The following is a 10,953-nucleotide window of genomic DNA, read 5'->3' as shown; positions in this document are numbered from 1 at the left end:
ATCCAAAACTGTATTCATTCATTAAAATTTATTTATTACTTAGTGAACTGATCAATTCTACTTAACTCTGGGTCCTGATTGCCAAAATTTGTCATATCCAACATGTATAAATTTTATAAATTGGTTACCAAAAATACTAGCAAAAAAGCAGAATGTCTCTCTACTAAAACTATTACTCCTAAGACGATAGGGCTTAATTTGTGGCCACTACCTTAGGAGATGTCAGCAAATTTTTAATTGCTTTGATTCCATTTTATTGCAAACATTGACTGTTTAGCCTATGGCGCTCCCCCACAGGCTAAACCAGTCAACATTTGAAATAAAACAACAAAATAACTATTTCAAAAGGGGCCTTGATTCTTTTAGAATGACAAAAGGGACAAAAATTACTAGCTAAATTATTATGACAAGGAAAACAAACACTGATTATTACATATTATCAAGGCATAAATTTTACAACGAAGAATATTAAAAAATAAAAACCACTGAAGTTTTACCTCTACACAGGCTTTCATCCCTGAGGCAGCAGCATAGTGCAGGGGTGTGTTTTTTTTGTTATCAACAGCATCAATAGCTGCTCTCTCATATTCACCCTGGTCAAGTTTTGCTCCTTTCCATCTTAAGATCATCTGCAAACAATCTGCTCTTCTAAAATCATCTTCTGCGGGGCGTGCTAAGCGAGGATGAAGGGCTCCTTCAGATATCATAATTTGAGGTCCCATACACAACAAATGCATAGATGTTTCATTGTGCACATTGCGTTTATTTGGATTACCATCTCTACCAAAAAGAAAAGTCCTAAAATGGAAAGGAAGGAAAAAAAGGATGAAAATCATAGAAGATAACACATTTAAAAGATAAGCCCTACTTCTGACAATCCAATTTCTACTGTTTTGTTTAAAATAGGTTAAATGATTAATTCTTATAGTTTTATAAAACTCTATTCTAGAACAATACTAAGAAAAATAAACTTGAATATCTTTAAGTACTTGCTAATAAAAGGAGAGGGAAAAAGGAAGATAAGAGAAATGGAAGGGTCAGGGGAATAGAAAGGAAAAAAAAAGGAAAGTGGCAATTTACAGATTAATATGTCAATTACATAATTGTCTTAGGGTGCAGTAAGCATTTCACACCAATTTTTTTCTTCTTCCTTTATTGCTCTGCTGTATTTCTCTTGTGTACATATTTATTTAATGAGGAAGGTGACAACCAATATAAGAACAGCAAGTAATGCCTAAGTCTGAGACCAAATTTTAAATTTGGAAACAATCTTCTCTATCTGAAGATCATCAGTTAGGCTTTGAAATAATAAGGTTTATATTTATACCATACCTTAGTCTACCTGATCTGCTATCACAAAAAATACCATAAACTGGATGGCTTATAAACAACAAACACTCACTTCTCACAGTTCTGGAAGCTGGGAAATCCAAGATAAAGATGCCAGCAGATCTGGTGTCTGGCAAGGGCCCGCTCCTTATAGAGGCCTTCTCGCTGTGTTCTCACGTGGTAGAGGGGGCAAGACAGCTCTCCAGGGCCTCTTTATAAGGGTACTCACTAATCTCATTCATGAGTTAGCCTAGCTGGTATGAGAAAAGGCTAAAAGGTCCAGTCTAAGGCAGTAGAAGGTCCCAGGTAACTTTCAGAACAGTAACTCTGGATCTCTCCTGCTCTTACCATTCAGGACTCTAGCAGTACAGCCCTTCAAAACTAGCCTGTTAGTTTTTTAGCATCTATCTTTATTAGAAATGTCCACAGCAGGAACGGATGAATTATCACTACTTATTTGTGATAACTATGCCAATTCCTCATATTCTCATTTCCCAATGGCACAATGCAATCAAAGCCAGATCAGATGTCACCCTACATGTACTGCGCTCTGCACTGTAGGTGAGTGTGGTAGGCAGAATAATGCCTTTACTCTGAAGATGTCCATGTCCTAATCCCTAGCACCTATGAATATGTTACCTTACATGATGCAAGGAACTTTGCAGGTGTGATTAAATCAAGAGTTTTGATGGCGAGATTATCCTGGATTATCCAGATGGGCCCAATGTAATCAAGGGACCTTAGAGAGAGAGAGAGAGAAGAGAAGATGCTTATGATGCTGGCTTTAAAGACTGAGGAAGGGGCCATGAGATAAGAAATGTACGCAACTTTTGGAAGCTGGAAAAGACAAGAGAAGAGATTTCGCCGGAGGCCTCAAAAAGGAACGTAGCCCTGCTAACACCAAGAGTTTAGTTCAGTGGAACGATTATAGACTTTTGACCTTCAGAACTGTAAGATAATAAATTCATGTTATTTTAAGCCTCTAAATTTGTGGTAATTTTTGACAGCAGCAATAGGAAACTAATATAGAAAGGAATCCCGAAAATAACAATCTGGGAGGTTATATTATAAGACTTGTATAGCAGACCCCCTCTCCTCTGGAGATGGGGAAAAAACCTACCCTTGAGTATAAACAAATTCTCCTAAGGAAAGATCCTGGGTTCTTACCCTTTGGAATATAAAATATATCTCTGTGGGAAAGATAAGACTGGCATTTCTGGATTTTATAAATTAGGGGATATCTCCATTGTTCCAGGGCTCATCCACTCCTCACCCCCTTCATATGTGAATACATATCTCCTAGGACGTACATCTCTCTGGAGTTCTCAATCTCTATTCAGTCATAATTTAATTTCCAGCGCTTATCTTTTAGCTCATGTCCCAAGTTTCAGTAAAATTTGCTCCAATTTTCTCTACGGCTTCACATATCCTTTATGGTCTTCTGATGTACACAGCACACTCTGCTATTTGATTTCCCAGAAACTGATTCAGATGATATAAGCAAACTCAACCCTATTTAGAAGCTTCATTACACTAAGCTCCTCCCCAGGTTGAATTGGTTCCTTCTTTGTCTTCATATAGCATTCTAATTATATAATTATATCTGTTCCCTTCTCTCAATTAGTTTATAGGTTTCTGAGGCAGGACCTATATCCTGGTCATTTGTGAATTCTCAATGCAGTGTCAGACACACAGTAAACTCATGCTATGATTTTGACAAATGAACTGGGTGAATATTAAATGTTCATGATCTAGATCAGGGACATAGGATTGGCGATCTCTCCAGCCAACACTCTAGATCTCTCAAGCCACCAATATGGCTCACTGGTCAAGAACATTGCATCTATTAATAGCACCAGATTGTTAAATTCTAATCCCAGTTCTGTCATGTTCTAGCTGTGTGACCTTGGACAAATTAAATAATAGCTCATAACAACTAATATATGACTTATTCCCTTTGACCAAGTAAACCTATTCCTCAGAATTTATCTTAAAGAAAATAAATTTTCTTTTAAGAGATAAAAAATCTATACAAACAATGACATTTGATACAGTGTTACTCTGAATAGAAAAATCTGACAAACACTTAAAAGTCTGGTAACAGGAAAAATGGAAAATGTAAATCCTTACATACTTACATGAATGCTTATAGGTAAGTGAAAATATAAAAACATGATTTCATTTCCCTTCACAATCTTCTGAATATATACACATATGGATAAAAACTACTTGGGAACATGGAATAATTCTAACAGTTGTTTAAGGAAAGCAGGAGTATGAGTAATTTTGTTTGTTTATATAACTGTAACATTGCTTAATAGTTTTAAAATAAATATTTCCTGTGGCAACTGCTGACAAAATTCCTGACTATATTTCCTTGTATTTATTACTGGATTATAGTAGATAATAAAATTAAAATCATACCCTAAAAATAAGATTAATACTTCTTCAAAGATGCATTATTATCAATATAAAAAGATTTCATTTTTCTTAAAAATTTAACTTAGGAAGATATTATTATAATTAATTCAGATTCTGAAGTATTCTGTGCAACCACATTTATCTAGCCTTTCCTATCCTCATTTCCAGTATATCAGTTATTCTTTTGGTTTGTTCAGGAAGAGTTCAGGTTCTTATCACCATGAAATTTAATATAAGTTGAGAGGATGTCAGTTAATATGGAGGGATCTCTCTCTCTCTCTATCATGTTAAACGTCTCCAGATCCTCTCTGATACAGGGAAGAGAGAGCGAGACACTTTTGCAAATGTTCTCATAACCAATCTGCTAGGCTCTGATTAATCAAACCAAACACAAAGTGTATTATTCTGAAGTTAAAGTATTAAAATAACTTCTTTATACATATTTACTTAGGAAAGATTCTCAAATTTATTAGACACAGTACCATAGCTGCATAAATATAAAATTGGATATTCAACTTTTATTAACTCACATTAATAGTCCCTCCCATCTGTTTAAATTCAAAATTGATTCTTCTTTAAATTTACTTGAATGTATAAATGGAAAAATAAACACATTTATGTAAGCTTTAGATCCCTTTCTGTAACTATGTTAGTAATTATGGAGCGTTTTTTATCACATGCATATAAGGTTAATTCTGGAACAGGGATAGGAGATAATTAGCAGCATGGCAGAAAGAAAAACATTAACCTGCGGGGGGGAACCCTGCCTTTCATTGCATTTGACCCTAATAACCCACCTAGGAGCCATGTGTTTTTTCTAGATTCTTTCACTGTTAATTCTCAATTGGCCAGTTTATAACCATTACCTGAATTTCTTCTAGATTCATTCTCCACTTCACTATGACCCTATTCTTATCATTATCCTGAAGTTTCACTCTCTAATATAATCAGGAATTTCTTAAGAGCTAAATTATTCATCATTGTATTTAATTTTTGTTCGAAACCTTATAAAGTGCTGTTTCATTTACATCTTGTTTCATTAACAAGAATTCTATTAAATATTCTATTAAATATTACCTGAGTTTCCATAACCACACACCTTTTCAATAACCCTCAATATTTTTCTCTTTTACCCATGGTGATTGGCTCTACTTCCTACCCACTTATTGGAAGTAAATTTCAGTTCTTAACTCCATATACTTCTCCAAACATATTCCCTTACTTCAGAGAGCACATCTACTCTCAAAGCCATTTCTTTTTCAATAGTTTCTGTGAATACATTTTGTAAATTGTTAAGCCTGATCAGACCCCAAATGACATGCAGTGGTGGCAAAATCATGGTTTCCCTCAAAGGCTTCTACTACAGGTTGAGCACCCTTAATCTGGAAATCTGAAATCCGAAATGCTTCAAAACCCAAAACTCTTTCAGCACGGACTTGACACTCAAAGGAAATGCTCATTGGAGCATTTTGGATTTTGAATTTCTAGATTTGGGATGCTCAACTGAGTATGTATAATGCAAATATTCCAAAATTGAAAAAACCCCAAATCTGGGCCGGGCATGGTGGCTCAAGCCTGTAATCCTAGCACTCTGGGAGGCCGAGGCGGGCGGATCGTTCTGAGCTCAGGAGTTCGAGGCCAGCCTGAGCAAGAGTGAGACCCCGTCGCTACCAAAAATAGAAAAAATTAGCCGGGCATGGTGGTGCAGGCCTGTAGTCTCAGCCATCGGGAGGCTGAGACAGTAGAATTGCTTGAGCCCAGGAGTTTGAGGTTGCTGTGAGCTAGGCTGATGCCACGGCACTCGCCCCAGGCAAGAGAGTGAGACTCTGTCTCAAAAAAAAAAAAGAAAAAAAAAAAACAAAAAAAACAAAACAGAAAACCCTGAATCTGCAACACTTCCAGTCCCAAGCATTTTAAATAAGGGAGACTCAACCTGCATTACTTCTGTGACAATTCTTTTTTTTCTTCATCTTTTTTTTTTTTTTTTTGAGACATCTCACTCTGTCACTCAGGCTAGAGTGCTGTGGTATTAGCCTAGCTCACAGCAACTCAAACTCCTGGGCTCAAACGATCCTCGATCCTCCTGCCTCAACCTCCCGAGTAGCTGGGACCACAGGCATGCACCACGATGCCCGGCTAATTTTTTCTATTTTCAGTAGAGACGGGGTCTTGCTGTGCTGCTCAAGCTGGTCTCAAACTCCTGACCTCAAGTGATCCTCCTGCCTTGGCCTCCCAGAATGCTACGATTATAGGTGTGAGCCACCACGCCCAGACATCTGTGATAATTCTTAATGCCCTATCACCCTGTATGACTTCTCATGTGACCTCTAGCCCATATTCTAACTTTTTATCGGCTTCTTTCTCTTGCATCTCATTTTGCCATCATCTCATAAACAACCAAGCTCCCTTCAAAATAAGTCTTTTCTCTCAGAGCCTCAATTTCTTGCAATAACCCAAGTGTTATTCTCCCAGTCAGTAACATACACTTACAACTTCAGTTCCTTTCAAAACTCATTTTTTATACAACAAATATTGATTGAACCCTCATTATTTACCAGGTTCTATTCTAGAAGTTAGGGATATTGTAGAGAAAACAGACTAAGTCCCTACCCTTATAGGGTTTGCATGCAAGAAAGTGGGGTTGGGAGAGGAGACCTGCATTTCAATTTATTGAAAAGAACTTGACAGCTCCTAATATATAAAAAAGTCAAAAAATAGAAATCAGTAATTGGAAACTCTATTTTAACTAATCCATGAAGCTATAGGCCTTGATATTAATAAGTGCTCTCATAAAGACAGGTTCTAATAAAGATTTTTTATTTTATTTCTTCTCAAAGATAGGCCCCTTTTATTTCCAAGGAAGCAAAAGAAGCTATTCCGTAGAAGATACAACTAATGAATTAAATATTCCAATTAGAACACGCTGACTCCAAAGTCCATGGCCTTTTTGCGACATTCAGCAGTAACTATGAGTATGAATTTAGTTTCCCATAAAAGAGGCAGGGTGATATGACATAAATCTAGAGTACTTGGGTTCAGAGAGAGAGAGATGCAAGCTAGCTGTGAACTGTAAACTCCTCTTCTTTTACCATATTACTTTGCCTAAGAAAAGAAGAAAGTGATACCTGGTATTGCAAGTGCTTGCAAGTGCCATTAAGCTAAAGGAAACAGCAATAAAATCAAGGCCTTATCCCAAATAGGAGCTTTACTTTATACCTAAAGGGTCATTAACTAAGTTTATCTCCCTTTGCCAACACATATATGTCATATGTTAGGTATCTAGCCAAACTCAGCCACAGTCTACACTGAATTAAGAAAAAGGTAATGCGGATTACATGAGGCAGCATGAGAAAATAACAGTCATCAGCTTGTTAAAAAATTAAGCAGGATTAAATACAATGAAATAGGTGAAGCTACCTAAAACACAAATGATTAAAATAGACTTGTTATTTTACTTGATGCTAATGAGTAAATGCTATTTATCCTTATTCTATATGCCATAAACATGTTAATAGCTAATTCTTTATTCTAAAAACAATTGATCATTTCAAATAATAATCTAACAAAATGAAAAGGCAACCTACGGAATGGGAGAAAATATTTACAAACCATACATTTGATAAGGCGGTTAAAATAAAAAATATATAAGGAACTCATAGAACTCAATAGCAAAAAAACAAATAACCTAATTAAAAAATAGGCAAAGAACCTAAATAGATGATTTTCCAAAGACATACAAATGGCCAACAAGTATATGAAAAAATGTTCACCATCACTAATCATTAGAGAAATACAAATCAAAATAACAATGAGATATCACCTTAAACCTGTTTAAGATGGCCCTTATCAAACAGCCAGAGGTAACTGTTGGCAAAAATATGGAGAAAGGTGAAGCTTTGTACACTGTTGGTGGAAATGTTAATTGGTATAGCCATTATGGAAAACAGTATGGAAGTTCCTCGAAAATTAAAAATAAAACTATCATACGATCCAGCAATCTTACTTCCGGATTTATAGCCAAAGGAAATGAAATCACTATCTCTGAGACATATACTCACCCCTATGTTCAGTGCAACATTATTTACAATAGCCAAGACAGAAATAATCTAAATATCCCTTGATGGATAAAAGGATAAAGAAAATGTGGAATATATACAATGGAATACTATTCAGTCTTTCAAAAAGAAGGAAATCCTTCCCTTTGTGACAACACAAATGACCCTGGAGGACATTTAACTCTGTGAAATGAGCCAGACACAGAAAGACAAATATTGCAAGATCTCACTTATATAAGGAATCTAAAAAAGTTTAACTCATAGAAACAGAGAATAGAATGGTGATTACCAGGGGTCAGGCAGTAGAGGAAATGGGCTAACGGGTATAAATTTTCAGTTATTAGGTGTATTAAGTTCTGGAGACAAACGCACAGAATGGTGACTATAGTTATTAAAATCATAATTATGGATTGTATACTTGAAATGTGCTGCGAGAGTTAAGTGTTCTCACCACACAAAAAAGGTAACTATTTGAAGTAATAGATATGTTAATTAGCTTGACTGTGGTAATCATTTCACAACATATACATATATTGAAACATCACACTGTACACCTTAAATATATATACAATTTTTGTCACTTAAAACTAAATAAAACTAGGAAAAAATTTGATCTGTGATTCTCTCTGCACTATCTAAATAACATTTCCAAAGACAAAATAATACACAGATTAAAGAAATGAGGGTTGTTTATTCTTAGGAAAGGAGAGCAATAAGGTAACTTCTGATTCTAGCATAGCATCTTAAAAGCTTTAAGTAAACAATTATGAGCCACTGATCTTCAAATAATTAAGAAAAAAGAAAACATCTGAAGATTTCACATTGAAGTTGTAAAAATATAAAGTTAAATATAAAATATATGGCCAAATCATAAAAGTAATCCAAACTGGTTAACTAAAAGAGAATATAAAATCACGTTTTCTGTAAGTTTTAAAACACTCATTCAATGGAATGATAACCACATGATGGGGACAGACAGATATATTCCTGCTTAGAAGAACCAAGAGTATTGACCAGATAAGCAGTTCTTTCTTTTTTTTTTTCCAGATAAGCAGTTCTTAAACATTTCTGGTCACAAGACCGGTTTAAAACTTTAAAAATTACTGCAGGTTCTAAGAGCTTTTGTTTATGTGGGTTATATATTAATTTTAAAAAATCAAACCCACTACACATTAACTATACATAACATTTTTAAATAAAAAATAACTGTCTTTAAAAAAATTGGCTGGGCACAATGGTTCATGCCTGTAATCCCAGCACTTTGGGAGGTTGAGGTGAGAGGATCACATGAGGCCAGGAGTTGGAGACCAGCCTGGGCAACACAGTGAGACTCCGCCTCTACAAAAACATTTTTAAAGTTAGCCAGGCATGGTGGTGTGCGCCTGTAGTCCTAGCTATCGAGAGGCTGAGATGGGACAATCACTTGAGCCTAAGAGTTAGAGGCTGCAGTCAGCTATGATTGTGCCACTGCAGTAGACTGGGTGACAAAGCAAGAAGACCCCTTTTTCAAAAAAAAAAAAAAAAAAAGATACCAGTACCTGGTGGGCCCGGTCCGAGGGAGGCACTGGACACCTAAGTCGGTGCATTGAGCTATGATCCTGACCACAGTTTGTTTCCAAACTGTCAGAACAGTGCCACTGCTTTAAAAAAAAAAAAAAAAAAAAAAAATTAAGTGAAAAGAATGGCATTGTTTTTACATGCTTACAAATCTCTTAATGCCTACTCTAATAGAAGACAGTTGGATTTTCACAGGATTCCATCTGTTGTAATATGTTGTTTTGGTTTAAGTATATGAAGAAAATCCAGTCTTAATTATACAGTTAGAAAAGGGAGAATTGTTTCAAAATTGCCTTTTCAGATAATTGTGAATATTCATATTTGAAACTATATCAAATATTCAACAAGTAGTAGTTTCTTAAAAGTTAATTGCAATGTAGTATATGAAACCATATCAAATGAACTTTTTGTACTGTTACATTAAAATACATTAGTCTATCACTCTAGCCTGGGCAAAAGAGTGAGACTCTGTCTCAAAAAAAAAATACATTAGTCTAGTAATTTGAATAAACTGTTTACCCATGTATAATTTTTTAAGAATCATACACCGATCTTCTGAAAAATATTGATTCACTGAGTTAAGATGATCTTCCAGATGTTGTCATGTTTCTCTATACAATATAAAAACCAAAATTATGTCAGTTGATATCACTGCCAATCTTATTAGAAAAGTCTCTAAGTAATGAGAAGTTGTCAAGCTCAGGGTAGTGAATGTTAAGTTTTCCAAAATTTTAACATTCACTTGAAAGCTCAGATTTCAACTTTAGCAACAAATTCTGGCAGTAGTTTTTCTTGAAATGACAGACTCAATTCATTTTCCAGAAAATGTCAGCCAAACCACCCAAGTCTGAATAACCATCGTTTTTTTGCTGTTGTTAGTCATAGAACTGGGTTCCACAAGAAAAGTGGTTCAATTTACAATTCAAATAACAGTACAAGTGCTCTTCCTCAAAGTACCATCACACTTCCGTATGTAGCAGAAGTGTTTTACACATACTTCCTATTTGTCACATGGAATATTAAAAAGATGTGTACTCAAGGATGGAGATTTTTTAAGTGAAACTGACTTTTATTTGTTCAACTGCAAGTGCCTACAGGTGAAGACTACAATGATTACTGGCACAGTTTTGTGTCGCTGCCTTAATTCATTTAAAGGCACCAGCAGTTTTATCCTCCATTTTGTGTATTATCACTGCAAATGCCAACACAGTAAAAAAGGAAAATAACATTTTTTATTATTATAAAAATAGTTTTGACTTCATGTACCCTTTGAAAGAGTCTTGGGGCTGGGCGCGGTGGCTCACGCCTGCAATCCTAGCACTCTGGGAGGCCGAGGCGGGCAGATCGTTTAAGCTCAGGAGGTCGAGACCAGCCTGAGCAAAGAGCGAGACCCCGGCTCGACTAAAAATGAAAGAAATCAGCTGGACAACTAAAAATATATAGAAAAAAATTAGCCGGGCATGGTGGCGCATGCCTGTAGTCCTAGCCACTCAGGAGGCTGAGGCAGGAGGCTCACTTGAGCCTAGGAGTTTGAGGTTGCTGTGAGCTAGGCTGATGCCACGGCACTCTAACCCAGGCAACAGAGTGAGAT

At 35.8% G+C, this 10,953-nt stretch overlaps 1 protein-coding gene across 1 annotated transcript in view; it reads right to left on the bottom strand.

Annotated features, from left to right (window-relative positions):
- ANKIB1 (ankyrin repeat and IBR domain containing 1) overlaps window positions 1-10,953 on the bottom strand; it is a 185,113-nt gene that overhangs the window by 132,400 nt on the left and 41,760 nt on the right. The window contains exon 3 of the mRNA XM_012656561.1: window positions 498-798. Coding sequence (XP_012512015.1) covers window positions 498-798 — 301 coding nt within the window. The remainder of the gene's footprint in view (window positions 1-497; window positions 799-10,953) is intronic.

Source organism: Propithecus coquereli, unplaced genomic scaffold, assembly GCF_000956105.1.
Source record: "Propithecus coquereli isolate 6110/MARCELLA unplaced genomic scaffold, Pcoq_1.0 Scaffold508, whole genome shotgun sequence".
NCBI lineage: Eukaryota > Metazoa > Chordata > Mammalia > Primates > Indriidae > Propithecus > Propithecus coquereli.
The sequence above is the reverse complement of the archived record's forward strand: the minus strand, read 5'-3'. Positions and strand labels throughout refer to the sequence as shown.